At 31.4% G+C, this 21,586-nt stretch overlaps 2 protein-coding genes across 2 annotated transcripts in view; one reads left to right on the top strand and one right to left on the bottom strand.

The window, feature by feature from the left end:
- LOC111641523 (protein Skeletor, isoforms B/C-like) overlaps positions 1–4,785 on the top strand; it is a 23,489-nt gene extending 18,704 nt beyond the window's left edge. Inside the window, exons 14-16 of the mRNA XM_023387693.1 lie at positions 2,255–2,315; positions 4,263–4,435; positions 4,520–4,785. Of these exons, the coding sequence (XP_023243461.1) occupies positions 2,255–2,315; positions 4,263–4,435; positions 4,520–4,660 (375 nt within the window). The 3' untranslated portion in view covers positions 4,661–4,785. The remainder of the gene's footprint in view (positions 1–2,254; positions 2,316–4,262; positions 4,436–4,519) is intronic.
- Positions 4,786–11,666: 6,881 nt separating this feature from the next.
- LOC111641522 (protein phosphatase PP2A 55 kDa regulatory subunit-like) overlaps positions 11,667–21,586 on the bottom strand; it is an 80,163-nt gene continuing 70,243 nt past the window's right edge. The window contains exons 7-9 of the mRNA XM_023387692.1: positions 17,588–17,711; positions 14,710–14,890; positions 11,667–13,172 (exon numbers count right to left, since the gene is read on the bottom strand). Of these exons, the coding sequence (XP_023243460.1) occupies positions 14,738–14,890; positions 17,588–17,711 (277 nt within the window). The 3' untranslated portion in view covers positions 11,667–13,172; positions 14,710–14,737. The remainder of the gene's footprint in view (positions 13,173–14,709; positions 14,891–17,587; positions 17,712–21,586) is intronic.

Below are 21,586 nucleotides of genomic sequence, written 5' to 3'. Positions count from 1 at the left end.
GTATTCGGCCTATTTTTCGCTATTCGGCCGAATACCGAATATTTAATCACTATTCGGCCGAATACCGAATACCTAAAAACAGGAGTAAGAAATAACAAAAACACAGTAAGTTAATCATTTTGGTATTTAGATTTAATGTTATCGGGTTAGTGTTGTTTATTTATATTTATTTATATCTTATAACATTCACAAAATAAAAAAAATAATATTAGTCACATGTATTTACAATTTATAATTAGAAATATCAGCATATGTACACACCTATTCGTTCGAGAATTGTCACACACATCTGAGGGTCTGACCCTGTCTATTCTTTTTAAGCGCTCGTCTTTGCTCTTTCTTTTATCTTTCCTCTATCGCTCTAATCCATGTATGCCTATGCATACATCATAATACACGCTCACGATACTTTCGATTCGTCACTTTTCCATCGTTGTGTTTCCATTTTATAATTACGTGACTCATAGCCTGGTGATAACGTAGAAAAGAGGCAGATAGTTATGTCATAGTTATGATTTCACAGATTCGAGACAGCTTGATAGCCCGAATGGTCCCAGGGTTTCGCCCATGCACACTAAGTGACTTTCATTACAAGCATTAAGCTTTCCGAAGTCTATGACAATACTTGTTTGGCATTGACGGCCACAAATTTGGCGCCAATAAGCTGCTTCGACTTGTTCTATTATGCTGTCGACTCAATTTCATATGTATTTTCACATTTTCACTTTGTGGTCTTTCTCTGTTCTTTTTCCATTATTTACATGTGTAGGTCATTTCATTGTTATTCACAGTTGATATCATCATTTATCACATACTGCCATGACACTTTTGTCTGAACTGTCAAGAATTAACGCGATTGGCGAAGCGTAGTGACAGTGGGCCAATGGAGAGCAGGTCCTGGCTATAATGCGGTTTGCGCGCCAATTTTCGTACGTGNGTATTCGGCCTATTTTTCACTATTCGGCCGAATACCGAATATTTAATCACTATTCGGCCGAATACCGAATACCTAAAAACAGGAGTAAGAAATAACAAAAACACAGTAAGTTAATCATTTTGGTATTTAGATTTAATGTTATCGGGTTAGTGTTGTTTATTTATATTTATTTATATCTTATAACATTCACAAAATAAAAAAAATAATATTAGTCACATGTATTTACAATTTATAATTAGAAATATCAGCATATGTACACACCTATTCGTTCGAGAATTGTCACACACATCTGAGGGTCTGACCCTGTCTATTCTTTTTAAGCGCTCGTCTTTGCTCTTTCTTTTATCTTTCCTCTATCGCTCTAATCCATGTATGCCTATGCATACATCATAATACGCGCTCACGATACTTTCGATTCGTCACTTTTCCATCGTTGTGTTTCCATTTTATAATTACGTGACTCATAGCCTGGTGATAACGTAGAAAAGAGGCAGATAGTTATGTCATAGTTATGATTTCACAGATTCGAGACAGCTTGATAGCCCGAATGGTCCCAGGGTTTCGCCCATGCACACTAAGTGACTTTCATTACAAGCATTAAGCTTTCCGAAGTCTATGACAATACTTGTTTGGCATTGACGGCCGCAAATTTGGCGCCAATAAGCTGCTTCGACTTGTTCTATTATGCTGTCGACTCAATTTCATATGTATTTTCACATTTTCACTTTGTGGTCTTTCTCTGTTCTTTTTCCATTATTTACATGTGTAGGTCATTTCATTGTTATTCACAGTTGATATCGTCATTTATCACATACTGCCATGACACTTTTGTCTGAACTGTCAAGAATTAACGCGATTGGCGAAGCGTAGTGACAGTTGGCCAATGGAGAGCAGGTCCTGGCTATAATGCGGTTTGCGTGCCAATTTTCGTACTTGCGTTAATCAAGCCAAATAGTTTCGCCGAATATTCGGCTATTCGTCTACGCTCCTGGCCGAATATTCGGTATTTGGCCTGAGGCCGAATATACTATTCGTTACAACACTAATAATAATATAACAAAATATTCGGTCTTTCACCGACGTATTTTGTATGTGTCGACATTCACCGGAGAATATTGACATTCTCTAATTTCGGTCTTTCACAGTAACATATATATTCCAAGAAGTAACATATAAAGTAAACTTCTATTACTGAAAATTTTATCGAAACTATTTGAAATTAAAGTAAAAAAAGTATTCTTGTATAAATAATTTTAACTGTAATTAGATAAATTATGTGATGATAATTAAATATTTATACTATTGTAAATCTTGCAGAAAGTTAAAGTTTATGCAGGCGTACAGTTTGACAGAAGAGGACGCCCACATCCTTCTGCAGGTAACTATACAATTTAATTAATAAAATAACGTGAGAATCTAAAGAAACCATTTTATAATTGAAATTTTCATTTAAAAAATAATTTTCAAATTTCAAAAATATTCTTGTTTTGATATTATTAACATTTATAATTAGTTGGAGTCTTTAATTTATAAAATCATTATGCTGCTATTTATACAAGTAAGTTTAATATTTAGTCGGGTTTGTATTTAATATACTTTGAATGATATCCTTGAATCTATGCAATAACTGTGTTTTAATATCTTTTAATATTTCAAAAACTTCACAAGAAAAATGGATTTTTGTATACTTCATTGAAAATTTAGTAAAATTAACCTGGTATTAGTGCATTGCTGAGAATTGCATATTTGATGTGCTGACCTCTTCAAACTAGATTGAGGAGTCAGATTATAATGTGCATATTTAAAATTATTTTGACTAGAAACATGCAAAAATATACAAATTCATTACATATGTCATCCCTGTCAACACCAAAGAAATCAGTTTTGTTACTGTAAAATAAAAATATAGTAATGCATATTGCACAACTTTAAATAGGTAAAATTAGCTAACCAAAATAATCCTAAGGTAATCGAGTAACATTCTCCAAAATACAAAAGGGGCATGCAACTTGGTCCCTCCCGAATCTGCCTCAATCAGCACCCATATTCTCAAAATTCCCAATATGCATCTGACGCTTAGGATCTAGCTCCTTCAAATTCATGATGATACAGGAATTTAAACAAAATTTTTAATTGTTATAAAATATTATAAGTAAGTATATTAAAGATTCTTTTATGATAAGTAAATTTAAAAACAAAAAAAGAAAAGAAAAAACAAAAATATTTCAAAAATAATTTACAAAAACATATATATACAAAATAAAAAAATGATTAGATGTAACAAAAAGTAACAAAGAAAAAAATTAAAAAATCACAAAAGTAAAGTCAAGGTGCAACAATCACACCATGTTTATGGCTAGTATTTTGGTTAAATAATTGTCTACATCCAACAAATTGAAATTTCAAATTTATTATTTTTGTTAAATATATCTCATATAATTCATGGATGCCATTGGACAATATACTTTTTCTTATCATATTATTGGCTAACTATAATCACACCATATTGTTTTTTTTTTTTTTTTTTAACTGGTGACAGCAACGTAAATTAATCGCTTTATNAATTTGATAGGCTTAACATGGAGGAAAATTCAACGCGAAGTAGGTTATTAGCGATATACTAATTGCATGGGATATAATAATATACTACACTAATAATGGATTTTTTCGTACTTTTCGGTTATCCGACTTTTCAATTATCCGACCAACCCCAGTTCCCAATTGAGTCGGTTAATCGATGCTCTACTGTATTTCCATTAATACTAATGCCTGGCTGCCGCCAATTCAAACGGTAGTCTATGGGAATTTTAATAAACTTAAATTTATGTTGTTAAAATATATGTTTACGAACATTTTAAGATACAGTAATTACTTTGTACTTTTAAATAAATGTATAAAAGTTACTTCTCTTTATGACAATCTAAGATAAGGATTATTCAGTTTTGGATTTTGTAAAATGTTTGTGGCAAGTAATTATAACAGCAAAAATATATAAAAAGGATGTTATTTATCTTCATTGATTCCTATAAAATATTAGTGTACCGTAATAAATGAAGTAATGCCACTTTACATTGTAATCCTAGGCAGAAAACAAATAAAAACTAGAATAAAATAAAATTGGTATTTAATTAAATGAAATTATAATCGTCAATAGAAAGATAAAATTCACAAAACTGCATTGGAATCGAAATGCTTATTTATTTATGAAAATTTCCATTTATTATGTTTAAAAATATTTTAAATTTCGTATAAAAGGGAATACTCGAATTATTCCATATAAATCGGTATTACACTAATGTGTCATTTTTAATATTATGTATTGTAGTGGGCAGATTGTGTTCTTGGGTTTACAACAATAATTCCGAACCGAGAAAAGCCGACAATTTCGTCAACTTTGCAAAGTTTAGGAATTCTTTAATATTTCAATGCGAGGAAGGAGAAGCCACAATTCTGAACTGGACTCCGGATTCGTCTGTTCCCGACGTCGTGTATTATCAGGTAATTACGTGTCTTTTGATTAATTACAGTTTATATTGTTGTTTCAATGCTAAGAAAATGTAAACACGGACTTTTATATTTCAGAGTTATACACAGAGAAACATGGGGTGGAAAATACATGTAGTGGATTATATAATAAGTTCCGCAAATTCCGTTCGGCCGTCGAAAGTACATTACTTTATAATTTTAATTTATTTTTTATGTTCGGGGATGAAATTAAGATAGTGATAAATTAATTTAGTAACAAATTATGTAAATAATACCATTAGATTCAATTTTTCTCCACCTTCGCTACTTAATTTATTTTAATGTTATTTAAAAAATGTTTTAGATTTTTTTAATATAAAAATGTTGCCATCCATTAAAATTTTTATTTTTTGAAATAATGCATTTCTGAGTTATTTTCGATTTAAAACTATAAGATTAACTATAATTTTACTCGTGATTAGCATTTACAATTTTTTTAAAAATAAAACTCGTCACTACCCACAAAACGGATTTTTGCTATTTTCTAATAATACAGTGTAAACATTTTTTATAATAATATATGATAACGGATGGCCACACAATTCTGCTTATTATAATTTTTTTTTTACTCTTTCTGCCCTGTGGGCACTAAGGGGGCCTCTTATAGCAAGCCCATTATGGGTTCGACCAGGCCCACAGTGGGGCGACCTGGTGGTGAGGGGCCACCCCCGAAGGTTTCCTGGGGAATCTTTGACCCGTCCGGATTCGATCCCGGGTCCTCCAGAGCGGAAGGCTGCCACCTTGACCACTTAGCCAACCGGCTTTTTTTTTTTTTTTAAAGAAGGCAACTGGTGGTTCGAACCCACACTGCTCACTTCAAATACGCCTAATTCGGCGGAGCGCAATTAACCGGACCACCAGCGCCCTCCCTTAGCCAACCGGCCTTCCTGTTTATTATGATTAATAATATAAAAATTGTTTTTTAAATAAAATCATATAACAGCCGGAAAAGTTACGTAAATCTCGTTGCTAGATTTTTATTAATAAAAAACGTTCGATGCATTTTATTTGTTCTTTTAAACAGATCTCGAAAAGGGATCCGCGAAGAGAAAAAGGGGAACTCGCTCTACCTCAGTCAGATAGCCGAGCAGTTAAGGTGGCAGCCTGCCGCTCTGGGGCCAAAGATCGACGAAACGGGTCGAAAAACCTCGAGTATTTCGGGGTTGGTTTTGTATGTTTTTACTTTCCCGGCTGTTATGTATATATAAGAAGGGAGTGTTGGAATCGTGTTAAAATTTAACCCTCAGAGGTTTTGCAAATCTCCACGTTTTGAGATATCTCTCCGAACATAAAAAAGTCAAAAACATCCAGCAATGAGTTACTTAACTTTCCTGGCAATATTTAAAATTTTTATAGTGTCATCCGTTATCATATTTTTAATTATTATAAGTTGGCAAAAATTCATAATTTTTGAGGGTAGGGACGAGTTTTATAAAAAAAAAAATGTAAATGCTAATAACCAGTAAAAATCGTCATTAAGTCCGACCCTACTCGAGATAGGGCACACGACCCGTTGTATCTCTCCACCCCCTCAACCTTTAACCACCAAAATTTAATTGCATCGATCCCCTAATATACAAATCACCCTGCAAAACTTCAGAATTTTCCGACAAAAAGCACGGAAGTTATTAAGCTTTCAAAGAGGGTGAACAAAGTCGTACCCCCCCAAACACTAACATCTAGGGTTTCTCATTTCCCAGTTCTTTGCCCCGGGATTTCGAGAAAACAAGTTATCTGTTTCCCGGATCTAATCAATTATTTTTAAGATATAAAATAAATCTTAAAACCGAATTTAAAATTATTTTTCATTTTTTAAGTAATTTAATACGTCCCGCAACCTCCAAAATAATAATAATATTAATGATGCTGTGTAAAATATGTATTAAAAATTACTTTTGAATTACGTAGAAATTTTCACAAATAGAAAAAATCTATTAAAGTTTGTTGGGAACTGCTTATAACACAACAAAATACATTTGAATTGAGTAGAAAATTTAAAGAAAAAATTGAACTTAGATCAAACTTTAACTTAGAAGGTAATTTTCGTTTTTTAAATAAAACATAATACAAAATATTATTGTAAATTTTTTAATAAGGTTTTAAAAAACAAAGATGGTCGATACTTTGATCACTCAATCTGGTTCTTATTTTAGTAATGAAATGTCTTGCTACGGAGAATGCTCTTTCCGATTCAATTGATGTGGGTGGAATCGTCTGTAGTGCATTTTAAAGTATTTTTCACCTGTAGTCTGGAAGATTTCTAGTTCATTTTCGAGATGCGTTGCAGTACTTCTTTTGCTGTCTAGCATTCTTGATTTCTTTCTATCGTAAGGGGTATTAATACGGAGTTTATCCTCCGAATAGCTTGGTTTTGATCGCTAGGCAAATGAAGAGACGGTTTTATAGAATGGTCAATACGCGTGCGGGGAAAAGAATGTCTTCCGGGAGGACTTTTTATAAAAAACTGGCCCCTATTCAGGCGTCATCGACATGGAGAAAACCCGAAACTCCACGCTGCCAGCCCTTCCGAGTGCGGCGCGAACTCACGACCGAACTCCCAGTGTTCAGGGCCTAGTCCACACAAAGTGCGGGGACGAAGTCCGGTGGGCCGTATTTGTCTACATCGGCTGCTTTAATAATGGCATCAAGCTTCACAGCTAAAGTCATTGCAAATGAGCTTGCACCACCTGGTACTTTATCTGTATCATTGAAAGCAGAATCAGCAGGTACTGCAAAACAGGATCTAACATCTGTTTTGCTGATAAAATTAAATAACATAGACTTGGAAAAACTTAATATTTACAGACTTCATACTCGTTTGTATCCTTGCCCAATTTGTACACCCCGGCGTTACGCAGTTATTGAAGCTACTGGGCACGGTTAAAAATTAAGACAGCAAGGGCACAATTATTCGAGATATTACAGGTTATGACAAGTAAAGAATTTTCAGTGTCCTGCCACAAATAGGCTACGTATTGATTGACCATTTGTGACATGCCATAACGAACAAAAATTTTAACTAATAAGCGAGCTTAAAATTAATAAATACGATGTATTCTGACAGTTTATGAGTTAATTATACTTTCTATTTGCAAAATTTCCTCGACCTTAACACAACATAACCAGGAAAATCTCGCAAATTTCTTGTTCTTATGAAAAAGACGGGATCCCGTTAGACGAACCCTATTAACATCCATACATTCAGAAAAAGTCCTCGAATTGTTTTGAATTTCTCGACGTTTCAAAATTTCCCTAGTCCAAAAAATTGAAAATCTTAAGGGCCAGTTTTTGACCCATTCCCTTATCGAACGAATTCGATAAAGTTATTAGAAACGTTCACCGTAAACTCGGGCAAAGTAAAAAATTCAGCGTATGGACGTAGGACATTTTCACCCGAAAAAAGATTTTCTTAGAAAAGTAACCGAAAGCGTGGAAATTTTTACAATACCCCTTTTTAATTGCCGAAGGAAATGCGACTGCGCAGAACTCAATTTTGGCTAAAATAATAATGTTAATGTGGTACGAGTACGCGACACGTCATTAAAATAAAAAAAATCTTTGTGGACGTTACTCTTTTCCATTCAGAGAAAAATCTTTAATCACAATTATTGAAGGAATAATGTCAAAAATCTTACGAAGAGCACTCGAAAGGAATGGAGCAAAACTTAGTGTTATAATTATTTAACTCTTAAATGTATTTTAAAAACACAGTCAATTAAAAGTACCTTGCCGATTACGTTACAAATAAAAAAAAGTTCCTACCTTTTGAATTTTAGAGATTTCTGTAGTTACATTCTACAGAAATCTCTAAAATATACACTGCATTCTTGGATGAACAAAAACATGAGCATGTTCTGTATGAAAGCCTTGCTTGGACTTCCGCTTTATTTCTGGTTGGTCGTATTTAAACGACACACAAGTGTACGATGTCTGGAAATTATTTTCATTCGTAAGTTATTGAATCAAAAGTTATCAAGAAAAACAAATATAAAGATTTGGAATTTCCAGATCCATTAGACGAATACGTCAAAAATAACGTTTTTAAACAATTAAATCCGAATGTCTCAAAATCCAATTTTTATCTTACGCAAACTACGTATACCTACTTACACAAAAGAAACTTTAAACCATATAAAAGTTTGGAAGGGTTTAATTAGTCAATAATGCATCTAATATTTTCAAACATTGGGTCTTTGAAAATATCAAGTTTTTTTAACTATATTCCTTCCTGGTCATTTATTTGTAATCGTTAGTATGATATATACAATTAATTAAATAGTACAATAGTAGAATTATGCCGGTCCCGAAATATCCTCACAATTGTAGATAAACCAATTTCAAATTGGAAACAGATCTTTATTAACAAATCTGTTTTAGTTTCATCGATCAGCATAAACTGACGTTTCCTCATTTAAAATTTACCTGTAATTATTCCAGTTGTATTAATAAACTAACGGTTTGGTAAACATTCCCTTATTTTTAAAAATAAAAAATATCACAAATATACAAGAAATTTGTCTGTCATTTTTTTCGGTCGTTTCAACACAGTTCAGAATGAGTAACACCGTTACTTCCTCACATATGTCAAGAAAATATAAAATAGAACGATACAATCGCTATAAAAGACGAAATTCAAATATTCCTTCAAAAATGTTTAAAAAAACAAAAGATAGCTGAACCACCATCTAATCATTCCACAGAGGAAAGCACCGAGGAACCAGCATATCACTTGCAAAATAATGCAACTGAAAACCCATTCTATATTTATCAATAATATATTAGAAAAAAAATGCTAGTGACATCCAAACAATAGTGAATCTAGGGAAAAAAGTGTTTAATGCCCGAACAGAATATTACAACTGTTATTTATCAAGATCAATCTCTTAATATTTTACAGTGAATTACTAAATAAAGAAATGAAAATTATTTTGGACTGTGGCAGTACAAAGCATAAATACGTTATATATATACATACGCAACCCCTACCGCTCTGGAGGACTCGGGTTCGAATCCGAACGGGTCGAAAAATCCCCAGGACTTTTTCGTAAGGTGGTCCGTTCGGATATGTCGGGCCCCGTCCCTCACCACTCAGCAGCCCCATTACGAACCCATAATGCAAGCCCATTATGGGCTTGCAAAAAGAGGCCCTCTTAGTGCTCACAGGGCGAAGAGTTAAAAAACCCCTGAACTAAAGTATGGAATATTTTGTAATTGTTGTGGTAAAATTCTTATCTTAAAATAATCCAATTCACAAAAATATATCCAACTTTTAACAATTAGAGAATATGATAGATATATTAAAGAATTTACACACCAAACGTAAAGATATTTGCATAAATTACAGTTACATCATTTTAAACAAAGTAAGAGTTGAACCAAAGTATGGAATACTGATGATTTATATTGTGTATGGCCACTTTTTGCCCTAATTACACTCGTAATTCTTTGTAGTATTGTAGAAATAAGTTTTATTACATAGTTTAGGATCGACCCATGGCCGTGATTCGAATTATTCTATAGCTATAGCTTCGTTTCAGACACCATTCTCTTCAGAACATTCCAAATATTATCAATGGGATACATCTGGACTGTTGCCAGACCATTCTAAATGCTTCTTGAATCCATTGCTTAATTTGTCTAGCCTGTGGCATACGTTGTTATTATGGTAGACGAAATCATGGTCGTCCTCGTGGTCAAAATCATCATCGGATATTTTAACGATTAAAGATTCTAATAACCATTGGCATTCAATGTACTATTAAAGACGACTGCTTTACAATTTATACATTACATATTTAGGAAATTTTGCTGACGAAAAATTTCATCCCATTTTAATTCATCCGATCTATAAACTAATGTACTGCCATCATCACCATAGTCAATACATATTTTTGATTCACCTGTGAACATATACTGTTAATGAGTGGCAATGAGATGACTTTTGGCCCATTTCAGTATTTCGTTTTTTTGTTATATACGGCTTTGTTGTAGCTTTAGTGTAACGGTAACCTTTTCCTGCTAGTGTCCGATATATTAACACCTGCTGAAAAATGTTTTGAACTGTTCTGAAGAGAATAATGTCTGAAAAGGAGCTACAACTACTGTATAGAAAACAAAGAATCACGGAGAGAGGTCGATCAAAAACTATGTAAGAAAACTTATTTCTACAATTCCACGAAGGATTACGGCGGTAATTAGTTGCAAAGGTGGCCCTACACAATATTAATCATCAGCATTCCATACTTTTGTTCAATCTTACTTTAAAATGATGTAACTTTTTAATTTTTGCAAATATCTTTACGTTTGGAGTGTAAATACTTTAATATATTTATTATTAAACTTTCAACAATTGGCAAATATAATTTTGTGAATTTGATTATTTTGGGATCAAAATAATTTTTCCACATGTACAAAATATATTTCTGACTGTAGAACCCATGAACAAAAGTATGGAAAGTCCAATTAACTATAACCAAAATGACGTACGATTTATAGTGCTGTATATTCCACAACTGAATAGTATATATATATATATTAAAGTTTATGAAAAATTTCTCTCCCCCCTTAGTTTTGCAGGCATATTGTAAATATATCTGATTTAATTTTTTAAATTGTGCCATCCTTAAAAAAAGAAAAGTACTCAATTTTGTATGAGATAAGTTTTATTTTCATAATTTTTTTCATATTTATCTTGCATCTGATTTATAACACAACAATGATATATTTTATACATTGTCACAGGATGAACTGCTATTGAGCAGAAATTGACTGATTGTGAAACACTGGTAATGTATGCAATGTAGGTACAGAATTGAAAAAACCTAGGAAACACATAGTTTTGGAGACGGTTGATAACGACAGTCTATTTCGGTTATTCTGAAAATGCCAAGTGATTATAACAAGCAGTTTGTCAGGTGAATATGCTTTTAATAAAATGCCAGATTTGGCCGGGAACAAATGTATTGTGTAAAGATCATTTACGTAGCTGCCGTTCCACTCATGGATACTTTATATCTCAATATTGGGAATTATATGTTCCGTCTTAAAAACGAGTGCAAATTTCAATATAAATAAGCTGTCGAAAACTGTTGTTTCTTTTAAATGGACATGGCATTTCATATCCTGGACCGATGATGGAACGTGATGATGACGTATGAAATCCATATAAATTCGAACATTAAATAAAAATTAATTATACTAAGTCTTTATTAAACGTTCTATATTAAGATATATTATTGCACTCTTCTACGACTAAAATGATGGATTTATGAATATGCCCTCTTTTTATAATTTACAATGTTCTATAAAATATAAAATTTTAAATACATTTTAGATCTTGGATGTTATTTATACAAGAAGTCCATATAAGAACTATAAATTTCATAATAATGCTAGCCAATTTAATCCTTTGACACACATTTCACTATAATTGTATGAAATTTTGAAGTATAATTTTTCTTTTCAAATGGAATGCTGTGACCATAAATTTAAATATTTTTGTACTATAATCTTTTAACTTAAAATATGATTGCCTATACATGTGTAGCTTTTTATTTATAAAGTTCACCTAAAACCTAATATAACAGATATTTTGTGCTTTGAAGGTTCTGTGAAAGAAACGCTTTAAAACGTTTACGCATCAGAGGGTTAAAGTACTTATTTGGACATCTTGTACTTAAACTTTTAGCCTAATATTTATCTGACATACTGCTTGTTCATTTGCATAAATATACAAGAAAAAATAACTGCCTGAACGTCAAACAGATGCATAACTACATTCTTGGACTGTCTTTACCAATGAAATGGATTTTATTTTCTTGTCTGGATATTTTTATGATAATGGTTGACAAACTATTTCTAAAATGACTTGGTATGAACACATTGGAAGACAAAACATTATGGCTTCTTTCATGACAAGAATTGATCTCCCTCTGAATGCCACAATGCTCGGCATGGAACCCTTGTAATTAAGCTATGGCCCCAAAATAGAATTCATTGTGCTCGCAACGTCGGATACTCACTTGAACTTTGCATGTGAGAGGCCGAGGAAAAAATGCTCCATTTTAAAAATCATGCAAGCTTTCTTTTTATTATTTACATTTTTTACAGTTTGATGTGTTCTTGCAATCACGCAATCAAATCCTATCACTTCTGCACATACATTCATATGCAACACTCTCTCCGAAACTTGTATCAATAGTTACATCATCACACGTTTTGTTTACAAATTTTTCACAATTTGAGAAGTGATACACAAATGGCACAAGGGAGGCAGCAAACTAGGTTAGGGAGGAGATAATCACAGAGTATCTCCGGCAGGCATCAGTGACTTTGGCTTGCTGAGAGTGGACACAACTGCTGAAGATCAATGGGCAAACCCTGTGAAGCCTAAAATATGAGCAGAAGGCACAGGAATAACAGGAAGGTAAGTTGGGATGAATAGCCCAAAGATCCACAAGACAATCTGTTACAAATAATCACATTGATGGAGGCATTATTCTCTTCACAATTCACTTTGAACACTTGTGACCACCAGCTGCATTAACTAAAACAATTATTACTATACCGGTTGCATTTTCTTGCAACTCTGAGACTTTTCACATCAGCAATATAGAAGTATTGGGTCCATTGTTGCTAATATAACAGATTTATGGAATTGTGTTCAAATCAATGTTCTCCAACCTGATATCTGCCAGTATGCGATGAAAAACTGAAAAATAAAAGTAATTTTATTAAAACTTTTATTTTATAAACTAATATGATGTCAAAGTATGTTGTACTTACTTACAAAAAAAAATCATATTTATTTCTCCCTAAAATTTGTAAATCATCATCATCAATTTCAAGATTATTTCTTTCATTATGTCCAACTGAATGATAAAAAACAAAATGATTCTTAATCAAGGACACTATTTTTCAACTTAAACCAAAATTCCCATTTCAAAATAGGAAAGATGAAGGTATCCTTATACCAAAAAATAACAATTGTGAAATTTGGATAAAGTCTATTCCTAAATACAAAATATAATTTAAAGGGTACACTTTTGTCATTCAAAGAAGAAAATTTATCACAAAAATCCAAATTATATTTATAAAATTGTTAATAAAAACATTGTAATTTATATTAGTTCAACTCTTTTATACTTTTAAGTAGCTAAAATTCAGTATAATTCTGGAAATTTTGATGGAGCTGTTCAGACTTCTGCAATGTTCTTCACTATAAAAGAATTACTTCAATATAAAATGTATCTATAATCAAGTACATTTGTTCAATTAATTTTACAAAAATTTCTTTTTTTGATTTTATATCTTAATGCATTAAAAAAAATAGCTCAAACAAAGACACCTTTTTTTGCCAGGCCTTTATGACTTACATAAAAGTTATAAGTTCAATTTTTTTTTTTGTTTTAATCTCCACAAGATGTTAGAAACATTGATTTTTAGAAAAGAAACCATCAAGGCATCAGGCCTTATATGAAACCTTAATGGGCCACAGGCTGCCAGTTTCTGACCCCTGCTTTAAATAGTTACACAAATGCATACAAATTTCATAAAACAAATCATTATTAGAAATAATACATAGGCTAGACTTATAGTGATACAGAAAGCATTGAGTTTATGAAAGTTAAGCCAAGACAAAAATAAAATTTGAGTTAGCAAGAATTTCAAATTAAGTTCAACTCATCAAGAATCTACTATACGTAAATAAACTGAAAAATCTTAAAAACGTACTGATCTACTGTAATACTGTAGCAAGCAAACTAGTTAGATGAAACCTACTGTATATATAATGACAAATGAAAATTTTATATATAAATAAATAACTACCGAGATTAAGACATAAGTTACAGAAATATAAATGTAACACACAAAAAATTTGAAGAAACTATATAAATCCAAGGAATGACATCTTTTCAATATAAATATTTAGAAAGAAAACCAACAGAAGTAGCCAATTGTTAGTAATTGAAAAATATTTAGGGATTTTATTTCCAAAGAATTATCACACATTTTGACGAACTGCCAGTTGGAATGAAGATTACTCACATAGAAGAATTTAGTCTGATAGTCCAACTGTCAGACGAGTGACAGATCCATTCCACAAATGGAACCTGTCTTTAAAATTTCAAGAATTAAAATTTCTGATTATCTATCAATAGGGAGGAATTTGAATAGATTTCAATCATCCATCATTCTGACTTTTTAAATTGAATTTCAAATTTTATTTTAATAATTTATAAAATTACCTGATTCATCTGTACATTCTTTCATTTATTAAAACTTTTCTTGGAAGAGATATAAATTATTAGTTGCAGCAACAGCAACTATGTTTTCTTGAGGATGCCATGCTGTATGAAGAATTTTTCGAGTGTAATCTAAACAATCTACACTTATTTCGTCTTTTTTCCTCTTTCCGCCTGTGCACACCTAAATCAATAGACTGGATTTACTACCAATATAAAAATCAGGTAATAAATGTAATACACAATTATTATAATTAGATTTGACATAATTGTTACATAGATAATAAGCAGACAATCCTCACTGTAGATATAATATTTTTGTGATAAAGCAATTAATCTTATAATAAAATCATAGTGATGGAAAGTAAAATTTTTAACATCCAAATAATCTCATAGTAGAAAAGAAATTTTATGTAAATAATTGTTCTTGAATTCAAAAATTACAATTGTGAACCACCATCAATCACTTTTTTAGATACGAAACTTTTGATGGGTCTTTACTGTCATTTTATTCAGTTATACCTAACATAAATAAATAATTTTTTAAACTCTCATAAATATAGCTACATCATAAAAATATCGATCTACAAATTTGATAATGTTGAAGTTTCCATATATTTTTTTAATGCTAAAACAGAAATTATTGATTAAAATAATTTAACACTAAAAACAGAGAAAAATTCACTCTCTTTTAGTAATAATCTTCAAAAAGTATATAATTTTGCACCAATAATCAAACACCTTAAAACTTGGCACTCTATTTAATGTATTAATGAGCAAACTTTACAAAAAATCAGCAGGAATACCATTGAACGGTAAAAGTTAAATTTTCTTCCAGTTATTTCACTGTTTTAACTTATTTATTTATTTAATTATTTTAAAATATAGTGTGCCTTGTATAATGTATGCCTCAAATAATGGACTTTCTGTTTGGCCGTTATGTGACTCGAGCAATGGACTGGCTGCAAACAATGGACATTCCGTTCGGCAAATTATGTGAGGCGAACAACAAACTTTCTGCAAACAAGGAATGATGTTTCTACTGTTTTGCTGTTGCCAATGACAATCTGCTATTTTTATAATATATTAGTATTATTAGAATATATTACTAGTATATCTGAAGTACAGAGCTCTTGTTGGGATTTGGCTTGCTCCCTTGTTATTACGTACATCACCTCAGTGCAGGGTATTTACATTTATTCAAGTGTTGTGCAAATCATTGCTTCTAAAAAAACAGAAAGGCGATTTCAATTGAAACAAAGCAAGAAATCATCAGGAGTGAAAGTTGACACGAACTTCCTTGTCAAATGGGGAGAGGTTCAGAAGTTTACCAATGATCATTATCCAAACAGATCTGACGCCAACAGGATCAATGATCTCTACGACGACACCCTTGCCCGTCATTTCCTACAGGTCTTGAAGAAGAGAGAGAGAAACAGACCACCTTGGACATGTTTTTTAAGAAGCCAGCAGGCAAAAAACAAAGGATGGAACAAGAGGAGTTGACCCTGCAAGCCCCAGTAGCCTCTCCTGAATCTGACTCCGATTAAAAAACAATAAAAAGAGACCTTCTGCAATGTGTAAAAAGTCTGTATCTGTATGAATGTATGAAGAAAGTGTTCCTCCACCTCCTCCTCACAACATCTGATTACCCGGCATAATTGGTGACTGCTCCACTTTCATTTTTTTAATGGTACAGTATGGTTATTTTATGCTGCGGAACGAATTATGTTTTAACATGTATTTCTATGGGAAAATTTGCATTTCGTATAACGGACTTTTCACTTAATGGACATGCACCTGGAACAGATTAAGTACGTTATACGAGGCACCACTGTATATCCAAACTTATGTGTTGCTCAAAACTTACACTTTATTGAGATAAAGTTCCTTGAAGAAAGAATCAATGCTCATGTTTTGACATCAGTTAAAAGTTAAAGAATAACAATTAAAACTACTGGATATAACAGGCTGACCTAGTTGAGAAATTGAATCCAGAAGGTGGATGTGCATAAAACTTTACAAATTTAAAGATAAAAATTCATTAAAATCAAAGTAATAAGTTAATTTTAAAATTAAAAACTAATTATAATATTTAATATTGTAATTCAATTGTGTCATTTTTTCCATTATTAAAGCAATTAAAAATGAGAACTTTTTGAAAAACTACAGATTTTTATCAAAGATCTCCCGATCCTATTAACTTCTGGTTTCCAACATGCACATCAGTTGTCTCAACTGTTGATAATTGTCTACTGTCATCAGAGCTATCAAAGTGCCGACTTTAAGAAACAGTGTAATTTTTTGAGTTGGCGTAAATGTTGTCGGAATGCATTACCAATGACAATGATAACATCATCATCATAAGCATTGTGGCCAATGTTAACGTTGAAAATGTGCCCTGTTTGTAATGTTGCTTATGTTTTGCCACTTTGGCTTCTAATACACCAGGAAAACTGGAAGCAATACACAATAGAATTATGTATGATAATTTTGTATTGTTATATAAAATATGCAAGATGCTAAAACTTTAAAACCTATAGTGCTATTCAATATTTAAATTCTAAATTTGGAAATAAAAATTATATAACAATAAAAATAATGAATAGGTTCTTATCATTTCAACTGTACTCTAAAAAGTAATTAGAATGTAAAAACTTTCTAAATAATATAATGGAATTCATACAAATAACAATTATTAATTCAAAATTTTACTAGTTGGAATTTTCTGATACAAAAAGAATATTTAATCCCACAAAATTTGTTAATTGTTAAAATGGAGAATAAAAACATTTTCAAATCCTAACATTTAAAAAACAAGAAAAAAGAAAAATAAAAAAAATCAAAATTATGTTTGTTATAATATAAAGTGAAAAACAACCTTTTTGGGTTTAAGAACAGTCTTTGGTTTAGCTATTTCTCTGGAAGCTTCTAACATAACGTCACGTTTTGTGTGACGATCGAATATGCGAAAGAAATTGTTGTATGATCCAGTCATAATATAACTGAAATAAAAAAGCTATTTCAATTTATTGTTATAATACTTATTATAATTAGCAAAGTAAATATTAATTTAATGAACATATCACAAAGAAAACAACACAACTTCATTTATAAAAACTAAACATTATTACTAAAATACATATATTAAAATTATCAAAAAGCTTTTTTTCAAAACACAAGTTCAAAACCATGCACAGTTTTATTCAACAAGAATAAACTTAAAAGTTTGAAAAATTATACAATTTAAGTGATATCTTTCTCATTTCTTTTAAGTGATGAGAAAGCTAAAAAATACTTATATTGAATTAAATAATGTTTTTTATATTCCAGTGAAGCATCATATATTTAACAGATACTGTAGTTTATTTGAATCTTTAGCTTATCTAAAAATATCAATTCTATTGAAAACATCCATTAAATGCATATTTAATTAAATTCATTTTATTTACAAAACCATGACATGTTATGTAAAATACAAATTCTAATAAAATAATAAATCTAATAAATTCTGAAAATTACTACTATAATTATATAGATCTATATATAATTTACATATGCAGGATATGCCAGAAAAACCTGGTGGTTTTAAAATTGCTTTTGTTTCATGTGTGCTGGGTGTCACTTCTGAATCTTTACAAAGCTGGTTATAAACAATTAAATAACTCCACAAAACCTTCAAAAACACCAGCACAAAAATATATTTAAAATAAATATGTTGAGACAAATGTTTTTGATCCAATTAGGATCTGCTTCAGGTCATTAATGCTTGAATGAATTAGAATGCAGGATGTTTGAATTTAAATACAGTAATACCTTGACTTACACGAACCCGGAGTTACACGATTTCAAATCTCGTCGATTTGCCTTTTGTTTGAGCGCCATGCAACCCTTGATTACTCACTCCCCCCACACTATTGTTCAGCTTACATGTTCGGATGTGTCGTGCGGAATCGACACATAGTTACAATTTATTTTGTGTTATTTATTTCTGTGTTTGTTATATCTACGGAGACTCGAGAGACTCTACTATGTCATCCAAACGAAGTAGAACTAATTCTTCCGCATCAAACAAGAAAAGAAAAACTTTATCTTTGGAATGTAAAGTTAACATTGGGTATGTTCGTAAAGTCGAACGAGTTAAACGAGAATGACGTCATCGTTATTCCTATTTCGTTAGACTTTTCGAACGATTCGTTACTAACGCGTTTAACTCGTTTGACTTTACGAACGTACCCATTATTAAAGACTTCGATACAAAAATGAAAATTTGTGAATTGGCAAAGAAGTTTGATCTACCGGAATTGTCGGTCAGAACAATTATAAAAGGCAAAGAAAAAATTCTCGAAGCTGTGAAAAATGCTCAATCTTTAAATTCAAGCATCATTCGTAAACGTCACAGTATTATCGCTGAGATGGAAACAATGTTAAAATTATGGCGTAATAATCAAGTAAATGTGAAAAACTGCAAAATAATATAGGCCTAATTTGTTATACATATGTATTATCTAAGATTTTATTAAACATTTTTTTCTAAATTATTGTTTTCTTTAGTCTCTGGCCCAATTAAAAATTATTTGTATGTATTTATATGCGAAATTATACCCCGACTTACGCGGTTACCGCTCGGTCCCACCTATCGCGTAAGCTCGGGATATTACTGTATTTTAAAATCATCCAAACTTATAACCAGTATACAGCAAAAAATCACACCTAGGTGTTAATATTAATGTTAAAACTAAAATAAAAATTAACACAAGAATTAATGAATACATTTTTAAATCATATGAAAATTAATTGATTTCCTATTTTTTAATGTTGCCAGAATTGTTGAAAAAGGATTGCCAGGCATGTGAGATATTCGCCTCCTCCTTAGACTTTTTTCGCTCTCTCATTAGATGCTCTCTTCGCATGAATCAAATCAAAATTTTAGAGGCTCTGGAAAATTTTAAAGCTGAACTAAAGGGGTAATGCATCAATTTTAAGGAGGAGACAAATATCTCACATGCCTGGCAATCCTTTTTCAATGATCCTGGCAACATTAAAAAATAGGAAATCAATTAATTCACATATGATTTAAAAATGTATTTATTAATTTTTATTTTAGTTTTAATGTTAATGTTAAACCTAAGTGTGATTTTTGTTGTATACTGGTTATAAGGGTTTACAGTTTGGACTATTTTAAAATATTTAAATTCAAATGTCTTGCATTCTAATTCTTCCAAAACATTAATGACCTGAAGCAGATCCTAATTAGATTGAAAACATTTGTCTCAACGTATTTATTTTAAATATATTTTTCTGCTGGTGTTTTTGAAGGTTTTGTGAAATTATTTAATTGGGTGTCACCGTAATACTAATCACCATTGTGTTTCCTGTGCTTTGCAATTCAGTTGAAATGGAACAATGATCCATGCAACATCACATTATGGCAGTAGAGATGTTTATAAAAAAGGAGTCAATCACAGCAACTCAATGCAGTTTCTGACTACAGTTTAATTGGCATGATGAACCTAGTCTGAATACTGTGTTACTATGTATGTCAAAATGGTGTCAAAAAGGAAGTGTGAAGAACACCAAACCTCCAGGACACTGCCATTTGGTTCTAATGGCAGAAAACACAAATTATGTAAAATATGCCATCCTCTGCAGTCTGCTCTGAAACAAGTGTTTGGAGCAGATTTCCTCTTGATTTGTCAGAGAGTAGTATTTACAGAATTTTTACCAAAGATTTGTATTATCATCCTTACAAAATACAGGTTACCAACATCCTAATGTTTAGGACAAGAGAAAAAAAACTTCAGTTTTATAATGAGTTTCTGGAATTAATGGAAGCTGAATGGAAATATCCTGAACAGATTAATAATGTCAGATGAGGCCCACTTCCATTTGTTAAGATATGTAAACCAACAAAACTTTTGATATTAGGCCAAAAGAAATCCAGGTGAACTTCACCAGTAGTGCTACATGAGTACGGTGTACAGTGCTGCATTTTATCCAATGACAATATCAAACCATATATATATATTTTTTTAAGACAAAGAAGACAATGATGTTACAGTGAATTCAGTGCACTACAAAAACCCTATTGGAAACATTTCTGGCACAAGATTAATCCATATCATAAATGTTTTCAGCAAAATTAAGCAACACCATACACAATGCATGAATCCATGGCAGTTTTCAGGGGAATGTTTCTTGGGAAAAATATTTCTGGCTTTGGAAATAACTAGCACTCATCTGATCTGACTGCAACACATTATTGTGGGTTTATTCAAAGCAGGAAGTTTTCCAGCAATGTTTGTGAGATATTTGATAAGCTGAAAAAATTTGCAAGTGCATTCAGGAAATTCTGAGAGATACACTGCAATGAGTTATGTCATCATTTCTGGCAAGACTAAACGGGTGCATTAATCACAATGGTGGATGCTTAAGTAATGTGATTTTCAAGCAACAGTGTAATTCTCCAATAAAACAGAAATGTATCTTTGCTAAGAAATAAATGTTAAAGTAATGTAACATTTTGTAGGAATACGAAAAAAAAAAAAAACCCATCAGGTGTTTCTAGCAGACCCTGTAATACTCTTTCAAGAATTAAAATCAATGCAGTAACACAACTGTTATTAGTTTTTATTGACAAAAATATAATTAACATGTTGCAATCACCAGATGTGAGAATATGCAGCGAGATTTATTCGAGACTTGAAATTTCACCAAATGGTCACCAAGAAATTTCTGTTGTCCCATTTCTTTAGCATTTATAAATAAATGAATGAATAAGTTCAAATTACAGTTCCTTTCAGCTACAAAATATACGCATAGTAGTACATTTATCATCTTAAAAGTTGTGCAAACTTCAAATATTTTAAATACTTCACAT

This window comes from Centruroides sculpturatus, unplaced genomic scaffold (genome assembly GCF_000671375.1).
Source record: "Centruroides sculpturatus isolate CEXI.00-Female unplaced genomic scaffold, Cexi_2.0 scaffold1422, whole genome shotgun sequence".
NCBI lineage: Eukaryota > Metazoa > Arthropoda > Arachnida > Scorpiones > Buthidae > Centruroides > Centruroides sculpturatus.
The sequence above is the reverse complement of the archived record's forward strand: the minus strand, read 5'-3'. Positions and strand labels throughout refer to the sequence as shown.